This window comes from Tyto alba, unplaced genomic scaffold (genome assembly GCF_018691265.1).
Source record: "Tyto alba isolate M040663 unplaced genomic scaffold, T.alba_DEE_v4.0 Super-Scaffold_17, whole genome shotgun sequence".
NCBI lineage: Eukaryota > Metazoa > Chordata > Aves > Strigiformes > Tytonidae > Tyto > Tyto alba.
Window position 1 is genome coordinate 18,830,601 of NW_024881279.1, and position 22,807 is coordinate 18,853,407.

Here is a 22,807-nt window from a genome sequence, read left to right on the forward strand (position 1 = left end):
GTTTTATTTTTTGTTTCTCTTTTTTTTTTAAATAAAATAATCTTGTTCCCCAATCTACCTCAAGGAGCTAATAATGGCTATTTCAACAGTCCTTTTCACTGAAGTGGCAACAGCTTTTAAACACTCCTTTGACATTCTCAGGATTTTGTATGCATATGGGGATGAGACCTGCAGAGGAATGTGAAATATGAAGTGTGTTTTCACTTAAAAACAATGCTAGGCATGTGTCTAGGATAGTATAAGTATTAAAGAACTTAGCTAGATGAGTGCAGTGTAGAACACTTTCTGATAATTTTTGGTATTAGTAGCTTACTCTGGGTTTAAATAATTTCTTTTACTGTATTGTAATTTAAATTACCATATGCTGAATTTAAGAAACATAAGTAGTCAAGAATTGATTTCCACTGGTTCCTGGTTTACAGTCTATCTAGACTTCCAATGATGTGTAGTGCTAGTTCATCATGAAAAGTCACAATTGCTTGTAGGTAATTCAGTTTATCCCTTATTGTAATTTAAAAATTGTACAGACTTCAGGGGCTAGTTGAAAGAGCCTTCTGTTCTGGCTTTTTAAAAATTTGTTTTGGTTTTGTGCTTTGCCAGTATAAAATGGAAAGTGTGATCTTTAATATTTTGTTACAGTCCCTATAAACAAATGACATAAATCAAGAGTTACTCCTGTTTTCAAGGTGGGAAGTGAACTCCAATATTCTGAGTGAAAAGAAATTGTGCAATTTCAGCATGCATTTACTGGATAACTTGTTTAATCAATCCTGTAGCATGCACCATATTACCTTGAAGAAAAGACAGTAAGGGTCTATGTATTGCATAGTTTTGGGATTTGTTCCAATTTTTTTACTAACCCAGGATGTATCATGAGTGGAAGAGGCCTATTATGAAAAAAAGAGCTATGTAAGTGGTAGAAGACTTCATATCACTGTATTTTAGTTTTCAGCACCATGTTAGTTGGAAATGACACCCTAAAATTGCACGATGTGTTATTACTCTTGTAATTCTCATAGCCTGGACCAAGAAGAAGCTAGTCAAACTAAAATGTTATAAATTGTTTATCTTCACTATGGATGAACTTACAGCAGCATGCAAATGTAATTGATGTGATTAAATCTGTTTTCTTCAGTTGTAAGTTCCTAATGACAGCAGAGATTAACTATAGCTTTGGGATGAATAGGTGGCAGTTATCCTGACTTCGGCCTCCTGCATGGCACATTTCTGGGATGGAATCAATGCAAAGTGTGATCAAAGAGCTCCTGTTTTGATCGGTGCTTGGTTTACGTATTTGCATCATAATGAGTGTTAGTGGTCTACAAAGAGAATATGATCTACTTGGTATTATTGTATTGAAGTTCCTCTGTATATCCTCAGCATAAGAGCTCTTGTGTGACTAGTAGTCTATGGTGAAATTAATATTCAAACATGATGTAAAATTTCAGAAAAAAAAATTATTTTATATGTATCTGTTTCAGTGGTGTGCTCTGTATTGTTCAGATGCTATATATGCAGATAAACATACAAAATTAACTCAGTCTCTATGTCAATTCAGGTTGCTGCCTTGAAGTACATACCCTCAGTTCTTCATGATGTTGAAATGGTCTTTGATGCCAAGTTACTGAGGTGAGCTGCCTTTGAACATTTAGTAGCTGTATCACATGGTGTATACGATGAATCACTGCTGTCAACAGTGAATTCTTATTGCTCAGTTTATGGTAACAAAGCTATGCCAGTTTGTAATTATCAAGACAGTGGTGGAACTCTGGGTATATATTTTTAACAGAGAGATCTCATCTGACTAATGTGATAACAGAATTCATTATGGGGGCCCAATACTTAAGCAGTAACTTGGTGAATAAAATGAGCAAGTGGAACAATCTATCTTTTTTTAATAATATTATCTCCCCAACCCTCCCTTGAATAAGCCCTGGAAGCCAAAACTGATTTTAGCAGTTCGAAATAAGTATCTATCTTTACTTGTCAGACAAAGATAAATTGGCTCCACCACACACAAAAATATCTTTAGTCCATTGAAAACAATGGAAAGTAATAAACATTTGTAAATGTAGCCAAAATCTAACTCTTCCTTATCTTGTTTCTCTTGAAAATTTTCTTTCTAACCTGCTACTGATTTCTTGTCAATGTTTGTGATTCTGTAAGTCTTAAAAATAAAAAAATGTTTAGAAATATATGATCTTTTGTCTTTAATACATGATGAATTCATCTATACGATATTTATGACACTTCCTTTACATGCAGCCAACTACTGTATGAATTTTACACCTGCATTCCACCAGTGAAACTACAGAAGCAGAAAGTGCAGTCCATGAAGGAAATAGTACGCAGCAACCTTTTCAAAAAACAAGGTAAATATAAAATTCCCTTATGCCTTAAAATAAATAGGTGTGAGAATGTTGACTGATTTACTCTTTGTGCAATTTGTGTTTGAAATTGAGTAAAGCTAATAGTGAGAGTGCGAATGCCAGAAGTCTGACCTCAGGAGAGGATTCACCTCTCTCTACAAGAACTGTGGGAACTGGTGGATCTTAGAGGAGCAGTTTTGTGTGGTTTTCCTGTGATATAATGGTTAGAAGGATGGAGCTATATATATATCCTTTCAACTCACTTGTAAGATCTATAGTGAAATAAGAACATTTAGTGAAACCTTGTGAACACAGCTTATGTTATGTAAGGCCTCTGCCTGGGCAGAAGAAAAAAAGTCTGATTGTGCTGTAGTATAGCTCAGCTGCAATTCAGCATCTCCTTTTATAGGAATTATGATGTTTCTTAACATTTATCAGAACTTAGTGTCTTTCTCCCCTCTCAGAACAGGAGTCATAAGTGCTACTGAGATGTCTTTATTGGCCCTGTGCTTAGTCTTCCTTCATATTATCATAGAAAGGGAATTCTTGCTGAAAGAGTCCTAACATGGAAGCCCATTATTCACTTTACATGATTCACTTCATCTTCACTGTTAAGTGTTCTGTCTCCTCTCTTGTGGACCAGATGGCTTGCTTCCCTCTCAGCATCTTCCTCCTATGTAGAAGAGCTCCAGAACTTGGAAAGGCACACAAGCTACTCAGATGGATATCCACTTTGTCAGAATTTCAGTTTCTAACAATTTATAGATAATGATTCTAGGAACCTCACAGTACAACAGGGGATGAGCAAACAGTAATGAGTGTGAGTGGAGTGAGCCAGGATTTCTTTGCTCATCTTGTTCTTCTGTGTTGTCAGAAAAGTGATGCAGCTCTAACTAGCTAGGACAGATAAAAATTCAACTTTATTTTAAGACCAGGTTTACATTCTATTGAGACTGAAATGTATATTGTAAGCTATAACAGTAATTAGCTTTGTTGTGTTTTGAGACCATAATAAATTTCCCAGACAAAATCAAGAAAATAATGTAGTTGATTTTATTGTTTGGATTAAATTAGATGGTGTTTTAACCCAGATCTATTTAAATAATATCATGGTCATCAGCTGTAATTTTTTTTTGTAACTATTTGTAAGACTCAAGGTTGCTTGATTCAGTGGAACTTAAGCAGCTATAGTTGGGGTGTCTGCAGACATTTCTGCTTCTTGTGGTAAGTAGCATTTAGACCAGAAGGAAAAATAACTTCTTGCAAAACTGAGACACTCCTCGGGTTAGAATAGTGCACTGTCTTTAACTTTTGATCTTACTGGAATTCAGCAGGTTACCTTGACCGTGGTTAATACTGAGAAATTTTGTGTGAGCTATAATATGGTTTTGCCGTATGTATGCATTAGTAACAATCTTATGTGCAACCTGTAGGTATACAAAATACTGGACTAAACTCTCAGATTATAGCAGTTTTGGTTCATCTCTAATAAAGCCATCGCTTTGCTATCTGCAAGGATAGTTAAGAGACTTAAAGCAGTTGGGTAATTCTAATTTTGGTAGTACTAAATATATTACTTATTTTAATCTGTGCCTTTTGATAATGTTTATTCTTTTAGTGTCATATGTTACTCTCCAGTCAAATACATCTGGAAGAAAAATTCAAGTTTTTATTGTTCTGTCTCAGAATTTTAGAAGATATAGAATAGGAGCAGGCACTGCTGTGAAATAACAATGGTTCAACCATCTTTCTTCAAAGAAACCTGTCTCATTGTGATACGTTTGTTACTGGTTCTTGTATCAGGCATGTTGGTCAGGACAACAGATCCCATGCTTGTATAATTATCAATAAATCGCTAAAAAAGATATAGAAGGAAAATATTTGAGCATATAATATCCTGTGTGCTTCACAGTTCTATTGACTTACATCGTACTCCTTTTATTGTATATACCACAGCTCCTTTCTTCCATATTTTGTATGCTCCAGAAGAGAAGAGAGTGGGTTTTTGGATTCCAAAGAAGCTGCTATTATAGTATGCCTAGTGTGGTGCTCATTTCATGTGTTTAACAGGTCTTTGCTTTAGCTATGGACTGTTAATGCAAGATGTGCTGTAAAGGTTTTACTGCTTGCAAATAAATAATAATAATAATAATAGATTGCTGCTTCCTTGTAAATGCAGCCTGTCTGATGTCTTGAAATATGTAGTTGGTGTATCATGGAAAATGTCTACCTTAGAATATGTTGTGAATTATAAAAAGGATACATGTTTTCTGTTTCTATATTTTTAAGGTAATAATGAATGAGAATTTTTGCTAAGAGTATTTCTAGTTCTGAGGAGCTTTTATAATAACAATGAATGGTGCTTTTTATATACTGCTGACCAGATAATCAATACATTTTAATTTCTCCCAGACAGGTAGTTAGTGGCTTCATTTAGTCTTACATTTATACATGAAAAAAACAAATAATGTCGAAAACCTCTGTGCTTTTTTTCACTAACAACAAACACTTTACAGTAAAACCAAGCAGGTGAGACCATGAAGGCAGCATGTAACACTTAAACGTTTGCCAGCCTAACTTCTTTGCAGTGTGATCCAAACTTGCCCCCATAATTGACAGCCTGTATGCATTTGACAATATGAAGAAATTAATAGCTTGTTTATATGCTTATATTGATTACATATGCAAGATCTACCTTAAACTGTTTTTACTGTAATACTTGGTATATAATTACGTAATAATACTTTGATGCTGTTGGTTTTAGAAGAACCTAGAGAAGTAGATAGATCTTTTTTAATTATTAGTTTTAAACAAGAAACTGTCCTCTGAAGAAGCAGTTGCCCAAAACAGAGAAATCAAGTTGATGGCATTTAAAAATAAAGCTAAAACATGCCCAGTTTGTTTTAGCTTTAACATGACATACTGTTTTAGCAGTATCATGACTTATGCCATGATATTGCTAACTAGAGAATATTCATTTAAAGATTTTGTACTACAGTATTCTGATGAAGTGACAGATAAAACTGCTTCTTGCTGTTATTGTAGAGTTCAAAATGATACATTCTTGAACCTGACAATTTCCATTTTTTGGGGGGGGTGTGGTGGTGTTTGTTTCTAGGTTTTTGTGTTCTTAGGAGGGTAGCCAGGCATACCTCTTCACCATCTTCAGTGTAACCCAGTCAGGGTCAAATAGACTTTTACAAGTTTATTTTCCTTTTCATGAGAAAATTCCATGACAAAGGTGTCATTCCTCTTACACTTAGTATGGCCAGCTAATAATGCTACTGTTGCCTTAGTGGTGTTATCAAAGGATCAGTTAGGTCATTTAGTCCTATAGTTTCTCTTTTGGGTGATGATCTTTGTAACTTCCCTTTCACCCAAGCTGCTTCTACATTACTAATAACAGAAAATCAACTTTGGGATAATGGCAGAATGCTTTATATCTAATCACTATTTTACAATTATTTGCAAATATTTATATTTTGTTTTCATATTACTTGGATTTAGCCTTCAAGTTGTAATTACCATAGGGGAAAGTCCACAACATGTTTAAGTGCAGGCACTGAAGAATGTGAAGACCAATGCACAATGAAGTATCTCTGATAGAGTAGTATGAAAAAGTTTCTGTGCTGTGCTATTGTAATAGTGTGCACATAGCAAATGTACATTGCTGTGATTTAAAATAGAAAATTCTAAAGATGCTTTTTTTTCTCTACATTAAATACAATTGATTTTAAAATTAATGGGGTAGAGAACCAACTGTGTATGTAGGGTGTAGACAATGCCTGATTCATTACTCGAAGCAATGAGGTGGAAGGGAATTTACAAGAATGAAAGCATATGTAGTGTATCACAGAATAGGAGGCAGCATGATAATTAAGGCAAGATTACCAACAGTATCATTAACTAAAGTTCACATTTATCTAGAACAGATAGAATTTTTTTCTGCCATGAATATGGAATATATTTAACTACATTGCTAATTACAATGAAGTCTAGCAATTTGTGTGTGTTTCAAATTATCCATTTTTTCTCCAGGCCTTAGTATTTAGTCTCTTTCCATGCTGTTCATTACAGTTCCTGTTCAATTAATTTACTTCCATTCCCAGTGGTATTGTCTGAATAATTAAATTGGATTTCATATATTGATAGTTCCTTTCCTTTACCCATTGATGTTTACAGCATTTTCTAAGGAAGCAGACTTGTGGAAACATGAAAATATGCTTTCCAAAAAAAAAAAAAAAAAAAGACAGTGAAGTTTGTTTTTATTAATAAGTTACACATGAACCTGAAGTTGGAAGCCTTGAGGTTAAGCTGAATTTCTTGGTATGTATTCCCAGGTGTTCAGAAGTTTTTGCTGTAGTCTGACAAGGAACGGAGTGCATTCATCACACAGAATGTACAGTCCTGTTGTCTGATACTGTAACTGATCTTCAAAAGCCCCACAGTGCTACAACACTTTTACAAGCCTTTAAATTATATTGACAGATTTTTTTATTAAGGTTTCGATTTCTTGTTACCCCTCTGTAACTATAATAGGGTTTAGAGAGATTATGGTGGTTCAGGTGTTTGAATGGCTGAACGTAGGGAGAATGATGCTTCCAACTGTTTGTGCACTTTCAACATATTGTTTAGGAAGATTCTAACAGGATGTGTTAGCACATGTACTGACCTTTATCCAGTGTTGTCTTCAGACTACATCCTTCTTGATCAGAGGACAAGAAATCTTCTTAAACTTCAGTTTTGGCACTTTCCTTTTAAATTAGTCAATAATTACTTAAAAATACCAGAGGGAAACAAATGGTTGTCTTGTCCTGTATAAGCACCCCTAAGGGGACTTCATTGTCTCATTTATGATGTAAGAAATTGTCTCCTGTCATGTATTTTTGTCTTTGTATAATGGAATGTAATGAATTACTCTTGTGAAATTCTGTATTGGACCTACCAAAGAGTTTTGTTAGTATTGCTTCATTTCTATGTAAAACTACTTTAGATGCAGCACTTTTTTTTTTTTTTTTTAATAAATCTATTGCCAGAATTCCCTGACCATCTCTCCATTTTTGAGAGATCACCAGATTAAGACATAGCTGTTCAGAAATTACATGGTATTTTCATTGTACTTAGTGTTTCTGAGTTAATAGTATTTGGAGCTTGATTTTTATTTTAAGATGACCGTCGAATATTCACTGATGTTATTTTGGAAATCAGTTAGCCTTGAGAGAAATGGTGTTTATTGGCATGAAATTAATATAAAATGCTTGAACGTGTAAAAAAAATGTGCATGTGTTCAACATTGCTACTTTTGACTATATCGTCTAGAGGTCCAGTCCTGATGAGGAGTTTGTGCTGTAGCAGAGAACTGCTCCAAAGAATCTAAACTCTAAGTAGGTCACACAGATGGTCACTGGCGGGGGTGGGGATAGAGGTTCAGTCTCTTGGCTCAAAATCCAGGTCCTCTGCTCACTGTGGCTGTAGACATAGCTACTGCATGTTCAGCATATGCAAACCACTTGCTGATTTTGGAAGAACCTCAGCAAGAGACATATGTTAGCAGTAGGGGTTAATTTGCCAGATGCTGGAAGAAATGCCGAGACTATAGTGATTTTTTTTTTCTTTCTTAACTGAAGAACTCTTTCTATTGTACTACTGTTTGAACACGACAGGGACTTTCACGCACCCATAATTAGCCTGTTTGCTGACATTAATGTGTACATTACTGAGTTTTACCTGTGAAATATTCTCATTCTTGCATTTCACTGCTTGAAAAGTGTTGGTAGTTCATATGTTTGTGATCCAGAAGAGCAAAGATTTAGGTCAGATGTGAGATTTATTCCTTAAGTAATGCATGTATACGTGTCCTAAATTTTTGAGGTGCAGCTGAGGAAAACTGTCAATAGGTTGGTCCTGTGCTATGAATACCGTGTGTTACTAATTATATACAGATTAAATTATGGCATCTTTTCAATTAGATTATGATATTAAATACTGTAATATTAAATTTAAGCAGAACCGGTAAAATAAAATAAAAAAGGTGAACTGTAATATAGTATCAAGTGAATGCAAGTGGGTTTGGTAATGTTATTTGTGTACACTAGATCCTCAACAGTCTAAGGCTGTCCTGCTAGACTCTCTAATGAACTTTTCTGTTTGAAGAAAACAGGAAAATAATGACTTGTACTTTCATGTTATTTGTAATTATTTTTTCTAAAGGTTTGAATTTATTATTTGGGCTGTGATCTGTCAGGAAATGCCAGTTTGTGTTGTATAATGCCTACGTTTCACAAGGAATATAACGTTTGATTTTTTTCTTTGTTTTTTCTTTCAAAGATTCAGCTCCTAGGTCTGTGTTGTGATTTCAGATATGTGCAAGTCAGGGGCAACTGAGAAAAGTTTTAGAGTTAAAATAGTGGTGTGTAATCAGCAACAAGCAAGTCTTTCTTCTCTCTTCTATGTAACCCAATTAAAGATTTAGAAAAAAGTGTATTGCTTTTTCCTCCTCTTAAGAAAAAAAAAAAAAAAAAAGGAAAAGAGAAAAAGCATCAAGACCATTAATTTCTGATTAAACATCTTTCAGTTTAATTATTATTACCAGAGTTGAGTTAGACATTGATTTAAACTATTCTTGTAATTTTAGGTTTTATTCTTATTGATGCAGTTCTTAAACCAAAGTTTTATTTTTCATTTTCTGATTGTTTCCTGCATTGTTTTCAACACAAATTGTCAGTATTTTAAAATGTTTGAATGTAGGAGATGAATGCATGTGACTCTCCTGTTTTTAGATACTGGGAAGAAAATTGATAATAGTCACTGTTCATAAATTCCTTTAAAATGATTCTCTATTGAAATACAAAGTCTTTCCTGTAAATGTTTTCTTGAATTTTGTACTTAGCTTTGAAAAGATTCATGTAAGAAACACACTTCTGGGAATAAGTTTTTTGGTTTTGGTGGGTTTTTTTTCCTTCCTCCTTTTGTAATATGCAGTAGTCTTTTTAGAGATACCTTCAAACTATCATTTCAAACCCTGTATTAATTTTTTACCAGTTCTATTCCTGCAATACTTTGATATGGATAAGGATGGCATATGCGTATCTGTGGATATTTATCTTCATACATTTGTGAAGAACACATGTAGATTAAAGCCACTAATTTCTTCTGTTTGTGGAGAAGTAGGTGACATGCTCTATATTGCTACTGGTAACTTTGTGTTACACTTGACCCATTATGGCAGGTTTTTTTAGTTGTATAAAGACCTTTAAAAAAAGCATATGAAAGAAAATCTGAATCAAGTTAGGTGAACTAGTTTTAACAGAGGACTTCTAAATGTAGGTTTAAAAACTCAATGTTTACAACTGCTTCAAGTAGAAAAGAGAACAAAGGCATATTACAGAAGTTGATATGAAACTGTTACTTGAGCAAACTTCTGTGTGTTGATTAAATGAAATAAGGAAACATGTAAGTTGGAATTCATCAATATTTCGTAATCCAAACACAAGACAGGTTTTTAAATCTGACAGAGAGGAAATACTGACAAGTATTTGTGGCAGGCTGGCAGACTATTATGATTGCAAGCTGGAAAAGGCACTGAACACTTAGTGTTGTTTTGGCTACAGCAATGATAGTGTTAGATTTTGCTCTGGCTGCCTTCAAATACATGCCATTACTCAGCAAATGTGAGGAGTGGAGAAACTTGAAGATATGCCTTGAGGTTGAGGAATAGATGTGTTTGGCAGTGTCATGCTTGGTAGCATTGGTGTGTTGTGACCGTTCATGCTGTACCTATTCTCTATCTAACCTTACTTGCTCTGAATGGTCAGCAACAGTGTTGTGTGCTGGCTTCACAGGATCAACTGTTGTGTTTCTCCTTCCTATGTTAGTACTAGATTCCAGGAGACAAAAAGAATTTGAGTCTTACAGTGCTGTCAGAGTCTGTAGGTGACCTAGGACACCTTCCTTTTCTGTGGCTTTTACCTAAACTGTGAAATTTTAATTTGGAGTTAGCAATAAATAAGATGTATATACAGTGTTAAATTCATGATTTTTGGGGTGCCAACAGAGTTAAATGGCAAATAACAAAGAGAGAAGACTTACAATAAAGATGCCTACAGTTGTGAACAGATGTCCTTTGTGAAGAAACATGGTGTTTTAATTGAGCACTGACTGCCATGGAAAGTCTCTCTTCACTGGAAGAATGTTGTTTACTGATTTTATTTTTAAGGCTTTGCTCTAAATCTGTATTCAGATGACACCTATGTTCTTATTAAATTGGCATGCCAGTTTTTAAGTGGGCACAAAGCCATCTTAACAGATGGATATGACTACAGACATGCCAGGGAATTGAGAGTAGTGTTTCCTAAGGGAGACAAAAGTAATGTTAAATCTTTATTACCATTTTGGCTGCACAAATGAGGCAGGCAGGAATGAAGCCCGTCTGTGATTTTTGCTGAAGGAGATTCAAATGTCTTTTTTAATGACATAATTGCATTAATGACTTAGAGTTTGAATTTCACTTACCTGATACAGAAGAAATCATTAGATAACTTCTGAAGGAGAATAAGGTGAATAGAAGGGTTAAAAAAAAAAAAAAAAAAACAAAACCAACAAAACCCAAAACCGAGAATGTGTAACTGCTTAATCATTTTTGAGAATGCATCTACCTGCCCCTTAGTCAGGAAGGTGCTACCAGGGAACTTCTCTCTGAGAAGTGTGTTGGAATTTGGGCTCAATCATTACATAGAGCAGTATTTATTTTGATAGACCTTGATGAAATAAATGCAAGATGCTCAAACTGTATGTTGGTGTTCAAATACAGTTTGGGGCAGCACATGTTTTATTCTGGCTTCTAGAAAAAAAGTCAGAACAGTTGTTTTTTCATGGGTATGATCATTATTTGGCAATGTTATCACATCATTTATCAAGCAAAAAAGCAGCTAGTACTTAAACAGGCATCTGCCCCCCTGCCATGTGTCTCCCACAAATGTTTGGGGGGGTGGTGGGGCACAGAATATGTGTGTGTGTGTGGATTGCTTAATCATAGAGTTATAGAATCATTTAGGTTGGAAAGGACCCTTAATATTGAGTCCAACCGTAAACCTAACACTGCCAAGTGACCACTAAACCATGTCCACATCTGCACGTCTTTAAATACTTCTGTGGATGGTGACTTCACCACTTCCCTGGGCAGCCTGTTCCAGTGCATTATAGCCCTTCAGGCAGTTTCTTCTCAGCCTATCACTTGTTACTTGGAAAAAGACTGACCCCACCTCACTATGACCTCCTTTCAGGTAGTTGTAGGGTGATAAAGTCTACCCTGAGCCTCCTTTTCTCCAGTCTAAACATCCCCCGTTTCCTCAGCTGCTCCTTATTAGACTTGCTCTCCAGACCCTTCACCAGCTTCGTTGCCCTCCCCTGGACACGCTCCAGCCTGTTAATGTCTTCCTTGTAGTGAGGGGCCCAAAACTGAACCCAGTATTCAACATGTGGACTCACCAGTGCTGAGTACAGGGAGATGAACCCTGCCCTAGTCCTGATGGCCACACCATTGCTGATACAAGCCAGGATGCTGTTGGCCTTCTTGGCCACCTGGGCACAGTGCTGGCTCATGTTCAGCTGGCTGTTGACCAACAGCCCCAGGTTCTTTCTTGCCGGGCAGCTTTCCAGCCCCTCTTCCCCAAGCCTGTAGCGTTGCGTGGGGTAGTTGTGGCCCAGGTGCAGGACCCGGCACAGAGCCATGTTGAACCTCATACAGTTGGCCTTGGCCTGTTGATCTAGCCTGCCCGCATCCCTCTGTAGAGCCTTCCTACCCTCAAGCAGATCAACGCTCCTGTCCAAGTTGGTGTCATCTGCAGCCTTACTGAGGGTGCACTCAGTAATGACTCCAGATCATCAAATACTGCAACAGAAAATTTTACTTCAGATTTTTCTTTTCTTGATTACTGTCTTCCATGATTTTATTTTTTTTTTTTCTCATTTCCCTAGCCAATGAGTTGTTGATGCTCAAATGAGCACTTTGCTCATTTTGCTTCCTTAAGTTGTGCAATAATACCTTAATATCATAGTCTTGAATTTATGCACCCATTCAATAAACTTTTCTTTGTCCCAAGATAATAGAGGGGCTTCATATTTTGTATAATGTTCAAGTGAATCAGTTTTAATAGGATTTTTAAAGATGAGAAGTCATGACTGCAGTTTTATGGAATACTAGTCCACATGCAGCCTCAGGCTGAGACCAGGGCTTGTTTGCTATAAAAGCTAGTCTTTTTCATTTACTTCAACTGCACATGTTCATCAGAACATCTTGGAATTGCATCATTTGGGATGACTTTAATTGGTAGAGGTCTTAAAACCTAATTAATTTTCCTTTTCTAGGACTATTGTCTTTTGTTTATGAAAAATATCCTAGAATTACATTACCTGAGTTGTTTACTACACAGAAAATAATTATCCTGTATTGCCTTAACTGACAAACTGTGTTTATCTAGTAGCCAGTCACAAAATACAGGCATATGGCCTTAATCTAAACCAATATAGTACCAAAAAAAAACATTTTGCTTCTAAAAATACATTGAACAATTTTACCATTAATTATGACTGCAGGCTTGTTTTGAGTGTTTGTTCTAAAAGGAAATAATACAGCTAAGGCTAGTTAAGCAACCTTTGAATTTCTCTGCAGCTTGACACTTCAACATTGTTCATATCTGAAAATGCACTGTAAATTAATCAGCTGCATATGTTAAGTCCTTTTAATATATTCTGTATGTATCAAATACGGATCAAATTTTAATTTATAATGCAAATTACAACTGGGAGTAACGAAGCTTGCAAGGTAATTAGCTCTTAAAACTGGAGGAAATGAATTGTACCTTCTGTCTCAGCTGTCTCAGTACAATAGGAGAATTTTGTCTACAGAAGAAGTCCCGCTTTCTTAATGTTTAAGAAGTATAGAATGGCTTTCTGCAGAAGAATTATGTCGAAGACATATTTCTTTTACCAAAATATATTCGTATGTGGCTTTTCAGTGAGTTAGAAACAATGGTGGGCATTTTGCAATCTGGTAGGGAAAGTTTTTAAATGGTCTCTGAAACCCTGGTATGAAGAAGTTTTAAATTCAATGAAGTTGACTTCCACTCCTCTTTAAGTCCAGTGGAACTTGTAACTCATGATCTCTCTGCTTCCCAATTATTGGTCAGATGTGTATCACTGGCATCTGAAGTCAGATGTAATTTAGTGATTAATATAATATGTACCTCGAAGTCCTAGCTTTTTTATATAGGAGTACAGATTTAAAATGTTCTTTATCTAAAATACAGGATTCCCCTTGATCAAAGACTTTGTTCGGTCTAGTCTCTTACTTTACTTTTGAAATAAAGCTCATTAAGTATAGATTTTTCTTATGATTTATTATCCAGTTGCTTCCTTTAGCTTTAAAAGCTACCCAAAGAGCACTTCTGTATTTGTTAGCTGTCAGAAATTTTAGGGAAGATCTTAATGCCTTAAAAATTGAGCTGGATATTATTTTGGAGCAGTGGGGATAATAAGTATGTTTATCTTGGCAGTTGTGAAACTGCTATATGCATATAACATTCCATCCTCATTGTGAGTGGTGAAAAGTGGCTGAGATGTCATTTGGTATGGCTTTGAACTTCATTGCTATCAACAGACCTGCTAGTATAGCAGTCCCTACTGATTGTTTTTTGAAGTGGAAATATTTTAAAGGCACCATTTTCAAGAATGATAGCTGTGAGAAGACAGTTGCCAGCTAGATTTCTTACATGCTGTTTATTTGGAATCTGTATTCCTATGACATGTGATTGCAGATTAATTAAGGGTTGGATGTGTTTGTTTAAATATGTCTATCTCTACATTGTATTAATTGTAGCTGTTACTGTGTCTATTGCAGAATGTTAGTAATAGTTATGCATCCTTATAAGAAGTGGAGTTTGTACACAGCAGGTTTAGAGCAGAGAACTTGTGACACAAAATGTTACCAAGTGTAGATGTAGATACAGCTGCAGACAAGTACGTACAGTGATACTGTATGCAGATGAGCTTTATTGCCTATCATTTGGGTTAGTGTATTGGATACACAGTGCTATAGGAAAGGTGAGGGGTTTAGCTTGTGATGAATTGTTCCTTCAGCATATCTTGCATGCAGTTAGAGAATCTGAAAAGGAAGACAAGGATGAGGCAAGAGTGGATATCAGAAAAAAGAAATTGAATTTTTGATGTGCCTCAGTGCTTGCTGCATGTGTGTTTTCATACAGGTTAAATGTATGTGAAGCATTTTTTTTTTTTTTGCCTCTACAGATGCTGTGCCAGTGCTGCAACTGAATTGACAAGAAATAGGTTTCTCCTATCTGTCTTTACAGTCATGATTGTCATGTCATTTCTTCTGGTATAGGAAACCTTTTTGTTTGAGTCTATGGATGAAAAAAATGACAAGACCTAAAAATGTAATGATTTACATATATAGGTATATATGTAGAGATGTATCTTTGTTACTGATTTTCTGATGGTCTCTGTTTATTTTCCAAAGAATCAGGATCTAGCTGTCTTCTCCACATGTCTTGCTGTGTGCTGGAACTTGTTATCAGGAGTTGACTACTGTCTTCTGTTTCTGAGGATTACCAAGTGATCATTCGCAGAGCATGAAGCTACTGCTACACTACCATTAATTAGCAGCTTTTCCAATAAAGTGTCATAGTTCAAGTTGGAAGGAACCTGAGAATGTGTTCAACCTCCCGCTCAAAATGGGGTCAGCTGCGAGGTCAGACCAGGTTACTCTGGGCTTGCTCCAATTGGGTCTTGAAAACCTCCAAAGCCTGAGACTGGATAACCTGTTTGTTCCACTGCTTGACTGTCTTTTTCCTCATGAAGTTTTTCTTTATATCCAGTTTGAACTACCTGTTGCACTTGTTGTTCATTTTGTTGTTTGTTTTTTTTTTTTTTTCCCATCTGATCCACTTCAAAATCTGTTAAATGCATGCCATCTTTCAGTCACAGACTAGAAATCCACTGCAGTCCCATTTAATTTTTTCTTTCGCAACTTCATAAGCAAGTTCCTTGCATGTATGTCATTGAGGTGACATGCAGTGTCTAGCTCAGTAGCATATGGACTGTATAGAGAAATTAAGAGTCTAGCAAATAACTTTTTCAGACCAACTCTGCAGTGGGAATGAAATAGTCATCACTGTTTTAGAGAAATGGGTATTCACACTGGTGTCCTTACTGTCTTTTTCATAACCATAATGAAATGGTACTTGGTTAGCAATAAATGTTATGTCCAAAGGAAAAAAAATTTCTTAATTATTTTTAGAGTGGTCAGAACCTTGACAAATGAATCTTGAGGTGATCATAGTATGAACTGTTTTCCCCTGAATAGCCCTAGACTGTTGAAGGACAGTTTCTACAGATTGCGATGAAAAGAGAATTTGTTTTATAAATTTTTCAAAATTAGGCAGGTAATAATTTTATTTGCAACTTGTTCTTATTTGTTGACTGAATATGCAAACCCATTTTTATAATAAAAATGTATTACCACATTTCAGCAAGTTTTAAATATTGCATATAGCTTCTAACGTTGCTAATGATATTTCTTTGGTTTAGTTTTTGGTCAGGAAGCTAGTGGCACTGCATTAGTTACTAGAAGTGGTTGCTATGAGCAAATCAAGAAAGAATTTGCTAATTATCAAATTACATCTCAGTTCCAGAAAACTGTATAATCTTTGATGTCTACAGCTGGTGACTATGAATTCTATCAGTATTGGTGACTTTTGGAGGGGAGTTTTTCTCTGTCTCCATGGTCACAAATCCACTCTGAAGGGCTTTAGGAGTGTTAGTATGCCCTGCTACTATGCTCTAAGTGCTTTGTAAGTGCAGCTATTTTGTTTCTGAATCAGAGGAGTAGTCTGTGGCATGCTTTAAGTGCAGGAAGCTTGTTTATGTGCAGAATTGGTCACATAAATGAACTGTAAGCTCTGTGAAATTTCTATTTATGTTGCTCTTTGAACAGGTCTTGATATGTGGTTTTTAACTGCTGTTTTACTAGTGAGTTTGTAATTTAGTTGTTGAGTAAGATTTCTCTTGTAGCTTGGAACAAGGGTTATAGAAAATCATGTTGTGGCATTACTAAGAGTAGAGATACTTTCTGAGGCAAGAAATTACGATGCCGCTTAGGTGTGATTAAAAGCTCCTGGCCTTATGTGCCTTGGAGCTGTTACTTAAAATAAGAACAATCTGCATGGATAGCTTCTGTTGCTTCATCTGCAAAATTCAGAAATTTATAATCTATCTCCCTAATTTTTTCCTCTCATTCTTTCTTACCCTCCTGTCTTCCTGTACTAGCACCCTTATTATTGGGGGATTCTGAGCCCCTGGCTTGTTTTAATTCACATTGGATACAGTTTCACCACATCTCACATGCCACTTGTTTATGAGTATGCTGTATGTCAGGTTAAAGGTGTTCTGAATCATTCTTAAAATTAAAAATATAAAGCCACATTTTCATCTTTGATTGCAGTACTTAAGTTTTCTGGTTTTGTTCTATTGTGTTCTCAGAAGCTGTGATACATGGTATTGATGGAAAATAGTATCCAATTGGTGATATAAATATTTTTCCAAAGAGTTAAGGCAATTTTAAGCAATAAAAAAATCAGTTGAGTGGAAGTGAGTATGAACGTCAACTCGCTGTCTGTGATTAGAATGCTTCTGTAGTTCTATACAAATTTCACTTGGGGGTGGAAACTTTGAAGCTACATTTAGCTCTGTTTTCTTCCCAGGTTATTTTCACAAATATAACAACTCTTTGAAGAAGCTGCTCAGTGTTATTCACGCCGCTGTGCTGTGCTTTAATTACATAGCTCTGTACAGTTAGGTTGCTACTTAAATCTCTCAGTGGCATGTATCAAGTAAATTAGGAAAAAAAAATAATCTTCTGTATCTTTTATTCCTAGATAGGCAGTGTCTTCATTGATAAGATTTAAAATTTGTGCACCTTGTCCTATAAACAACTCTGTCTTAAAAAGTCAATGTACAAGTGAGACTGAAATATAATGTACATTTTGTGTCAGCTTCCTTAGATTTAGGTACAGATAAATGTATGCGCAGCTTTTGCTCTCATAGGCTTAATGGGCCTTTCATTAGTCTTTTCTTTGCATTCTTTTATGTGTTCTTAGAAGGTATGTTTCAAAATGATGCACATAGAATAAATCTGTTACTGTTTGTGTATTATTTTCAGAAAGAATAATAAGTATAGTATTTTTCTTACATTAAAATCCTGTCACTACTTAAACGTATCTTATTACCATGTGTACATAAACTGAGTAATTTGTTCCTAAGTGTTTGGGACAAGCTAAACACACTTAAGAATTTAACTGAAACAAATTATTTTTATCAGGAGTTTGTGTTTTTCATATAAGAAATACTGTTGATATACGAAAATATCACACAAGTTTAATACTATGCCTGAGGCACAATTGGAAAATCAAAAATTCCACACTGGGAGGGACTGTACCTGTTAAAGCATATGTTGTTTCACTGTTCAGAGGAGGGTTTATTTGCAGGTAGTATTTGATTTATATTTGTTTTTAAGATAATTTGCTTTCTTTCAGAGTGCAGGGACATTCTGCTTCCTGTGATTACGAAAGAGCTGAAGGAATTACTGGAACAGAAGGATGATCAGCCGCTGCAGGTCCAAGAGAAGAAGTACTGTGTTGAATTACTCAATAGCATCCTGGAGGTTCTGAGCTGTCAAGACCCTGTAAGTATTAATGATGATGTAGATGGCCTAAGACTTTAGGAAGCCTGAGCTGATTAGGTAGTAAATTATTGATGCTGACGGATCTCATTTAAATTTTTAATACAAGTCAGCGGCAAATTGAACTTTTCTCCTATTTTTCATAAACTTAAGTTAAAGGGCAGTTAAGGTATTAAAGGTGAAGTAATGAAATCCATGCTATCTTTTTTTATTAATTTTATATTCTTTAAATAGTCAGCTGCTGTAAATCACCATCTTATTATTAAAAACAGTGAGGCTGCTGTGTTTTTTCCTAGGAGAGGTTTAGGCACTTCTAGTTTTGTCTGGTAAAGGTCAATATACACTGAAATAAATTACAATATTGTGATACCAAGCCAAATAGTGTCGTTGACATGCCTGAGGGATGGGATGCTGTACACAGGGACCTGGACAAGCTCAAGAAGTGGGCTCATGTGAATCTTCTGAGGCTCAACAAGGCCAAGGGCAAGGTCCTGCCCAGGGGTCGGGGCAATCCCCAGCACAAACCCCGGCTGGGCGAGGAGTGGCTGGAGAGCAGCCCCGAGGAGAGGGACTGGGGGGGTTGGTGGGGGGAAAACTGCCCGTGAGGCAGCCCCGTGCACTCGCAGCCCAGAACCCACCCGTGCCCTGGGCTGCAGCCAGAGCAGGGGGGGCAGCAGGGCCAGGGAGGGGATTCTCCCCCTCTGCTCTGCTCTGGGGAGACCACCCTGCAGTGCCGGGGCCAGCTCAGGGGCCCCCAACAGCAGAAGGACACGGAGCTGCTCGAGCGGGGCCAGAGGAGGCCACGAAGATGCTGGGGGGGCTGGAGCAGCTCCCCTGGGAGGCCGGGCTGAGAGAGTTGGGGGGGTTCAGCCTGGAGAAGAGAAGTCTCCAGGGGGACCCTCGAGCTGCCTCCCAGGGCTTAAAGGGGGGACAGGAAAGGTGGGGAGGGACTCTGGTTGGGAGGGTGGGGATGGAATGAGGGGTAACGGTTTTCAATGGAAAGAGGGGAGATTTAGGTGAGATCTAAGGCAGAAATTGTTCCCTGTGCGGGGGGTGAGGCGCTGGCCCAGGGTGCCCAGAGCAGCTGTGGGTGCCCCCTCCCTGGAAGGGTTCAAGGCCAGGTTGGACGGGGCTGGGAGCCCCCTGGGCTGGGGGAAGGGGGCCCTGCTTATTGTTGTGGGGGTTGGACTAGATGAACTTTAAAGGTCCCTTCCAGCCCAAGCTATTCAATGGTTGTTTGATTATTCTAAGTATTCGGAATAATTTTCACATTTAATCTTTTTTCTTTTATGAAAACCCTTGTAGTTTCTGAAAGAAAGATTTTTCAGTGTACAAATGCTATAACTTATGGTTTCTCCTTTCAGCAATTATCTGTGTAAAACATTACTCTTAAATATATTTCACTTTGAGACTGTGGTTTCTTTCTTGGGCTCCTGAAGTTTTGGAGCATTGTAGAAGTTGTGATTTGAGTGTTTGCTTTTCTCATGTGAGATAATATTGAACTGACTTTTCAGTCCCTCACTTTGTAATGGAGATTAGGTTATTCAATGTATTTTCATGATAATTTGAGGAATTTATTCTGATAAAACCTAATAATAAATTACATTAAGAAAATTGTAGTTTGTCATGTGATTGTGTTGAATTCTCCTGAGCTATAGTTTTCTGATACACTTCTTCAAACTTTACAGGTTTTGGGTAAAGGCAAGTTGTCATTTCAGTAATTTTTCACTATGGATCCTTGTATTATTTTCTAGTAAGGAAATCATTATAGTTGCTTGGTTTCAGAAAAGTCTTTGAGTTTGAAACCATCTTCAGTTCTTCTCTGTTTGCACAGGGCAATCTTTTCATGTGTATTATGAGCATTTTCCTCTCAGTTTTAGACTTCAGGAGCACTTCAGCAGGGATTGATGCAAGGTGATACTTAAGAGGTATTCAACATTTGAATTTCAGATGGAATTCATAAGGGAAATGGCTAAAGCATGATCGAATAAAGAGTGAAGTTATAGGTTTATAGGGCTATAACGTAAGCTAAACCACTTTAATTACAGTATACTTTAAAATGTGAAACGCAGATGTAAAGCTAGATGGTTTAAACCTTTCTGCATGTGCACCACATAAGTTTACTTTCAAACTTAACAGTTGCTCTCTAATAACAGTAGCTGACATGTCAAAGACTTGTTAGTACCTTCTGAAAATACGGGTTTGTAGCTCATGTTTGCATGAGTGAAAGCTTTGCTGTGTGCAGAGTAGCATGAAGAAGTCAAATTCTTGTTGCTTGGTGTGCATATTCCATGCAGTCTGAAGATTTTTTTGTAGCTTCTAACTTGTCCAGTTTCCAAGAGTAGGAACTGACATATCCAGAATGGTGAAGAAACATAATAGACTGTTTTCCACAGAAGAAATATTTAAACATATAGGTTTTTAGAAGGTATCCCATTTTATTTATTTCTCAAATTACCATTTCTAAAGAAAAACACTCTTTTCAACCTGTGTCTTACTCATATTTTAAGTGTGGCTGTTGGCACAAAGCCAATTACTAAGTAGCATTCTAGCTAATAAATATATTTGTTCATTTTTAGAAATGCTTGTAAGTTGACATCTTGGGGAAAAAACATTTTGAAGTGTAGATAGTTTTTTGTTTTTTTTTTTTTTATTCCTCAATAATAGTAAAAACAAATCTTGAGGGATGGAGATTGACCTGTATCTGAGCTTATACATTGAAGTGCAAAGGTGGTTGAAGAGAAGCAAGTGTTTGTTTCAATAAACTCTATGTTTAGGAGGTTTGTAACTGCAGGTTTTGCACAGTTCTGTGAACGTGTTAATGTACATATGCTTCAAGGACTGAAGAAAATTAGACAAATACTTTAGATTTCATTTGGGAACATTCTAGTTGAAAACAACTTGGTTGCTGTGGTGCTGCTGAGAGCTTTTCAAAAGCTCTTAATTTTTTTCCTTCAAATGTTCTCCCTAGGTATTAGGCAAATGCTTAGCTGTGTTTGAAATCAAATGCTTTTTATCATTGTGGAGAATGTTGTTCTTAATAACAGGATTTTTTTTGTTGTTTTTTTTTTTTTTTTTTCTTCCACCTATCAGTATGATGTGTATGTTTAAACACAGCTGGAGACCAGAGGATAACGGGTGATTGTAGTCTTCATAGGTTTGGACTTCAGTCTCCCAAGAATCCAATTAAAATTATGTGATTTGTATAGAATGATGGTGTCTAAAAACATGGAATGTATTTTGTGCTTTTATTCCTACTGAATGAGGTAGGCAGGCAAACCTTTTTGCATTCTGACAAACAATGACTTTTTTAGGCAACGTGTAACCCATTATGTCATGAACGTTGCTGAGAATGTGAAACACATGCATTTAAGAAAAACACAAAACCCCATACACTCACATTTGTTTGAAACAAGTGGCACTCCTTCAATCACTTCTCTTTAAGGAAGGTAACCTTTGAACTGGCGATTCTCTGTGAGGTGTTTGGGTGGCAGTTATTTTACAGATTGCATTTGCAATAAATACTCATGAATTTTTAATACAAGGAGAAAAGTCCCTTGGAGTAGGTTTAAATCCGGTAGTGCAATCAGCGCGGTATGACCCCTCTGGAAAGTATAAGAAACATGAGTATAAGAAACGTCGTAGAATGTTAACAAAAGATCCAGATGCCTCTGTTGAGAAAAATACATACCTTGGCATGCCTTCTGGTAATATGATTGATGATCAGAGATAATACGGATGTTAGAAAATGTAAAGGTATATGTCATCAAATATAAGGCTGTCTTAACAGCAAATGTGTGACTCTCATGGGTAGTTTTTTTCCTTGGCAGAATCCATGGGTCACAGTTTCATTTGTTTAATTATGCTAAGCACTGGTCTGGATTTAGTACTAAAAATCTGCTTTTGAGATGACTTATCTGAAGGAGAAAAAAAGACCAAAGTCAGGGAACACCTTCAATACAGCAGTATCTAAGACATCAGACAGTAATTTGTCTTTAAGAGACAGTGCAGATTTCTTTAGAGTACAACAGAGATGTTTCCTTTTCAGCTGAAGTGAAAAACTGTGTTTCAAGGATATACAGTTCTGACTTGCAATGGAAAATACTTAGTGCCCCAGACTCATACAGGCAAATGGAAAAGGTTCACTATATGGCCAAATTATTATGATAGTAGTATTTAGGTGGTCTCTTCCAAAATGCCTTTATTCAGTATGTTCTAGATAGAATTGTTTCAGTAATTAACCAAATTATTTCTTATGGGATTGCACTTGAACCTTAAGATTAATGCAATCTGCTACTGAACAGTTAATTTCCTGTATCTCTTACCTTCATTTTAAGAAAATGGATGATTTGACCTGCTGGGGGAGAAAACTTCAGGTGTTAGTGGGAGACTCACTTTACATTATTAATTGTAAGCTCAACTGTTTTCAAAACACCGACATCTTGTCCATATTTCTTCTATTTTTTTCTATCTCAATAGAGAAAGCTGGTTTTGGATTAGTATTTTAAAATTTTTGTAAGCCTAGCTTTGATATTTTTGCATTGGATTTGTTTTGTGAAAATCAGCGGAAGTAGAATGTACACAAAGGACAGAAAAGAAGCAATAGTAGTTGTTCTGTGTTTCATGTGATCAAATGTTGTAGTGTGAGGTGATCATTGAAGGTGTTAGAGAGTTCTTGAAGAATGTA

General features: G+C 36.3%; 1 protein-coding gene across 2 annotated transcripts in view; it reads left to right on the forward strand.

Moving 5' to 3' along the window:
* DOCK2 (dedicator of cytokinesis 2) overlaps positions 1 to 22,807 on the forward strand; it is a 193,714-nt gene that overhangs the window by 46,251 nt on the left and 124,656 nt on the right. For both annotated transcript variants that reach the window (XM_042790158.1, XM_042790159.1), the window contains exons 24-26: positions 1,559 to 1,629; positions 2,266 to 2,372; positions 17,975 to 18,123. In XM_042790158.1, the coding sequence (XP_042646092.1) occupies positions 1,559 to 1,629; positions 2,266 to 2,372; positions 17,975 to 18,123 (327 nt within the window). The remainder of the gene's footprint in view (positions 1 to 1,558; positions 1,630 to 2,265; positions 2,373 to 17,974; positions 18,124 to 22,807) is intronic.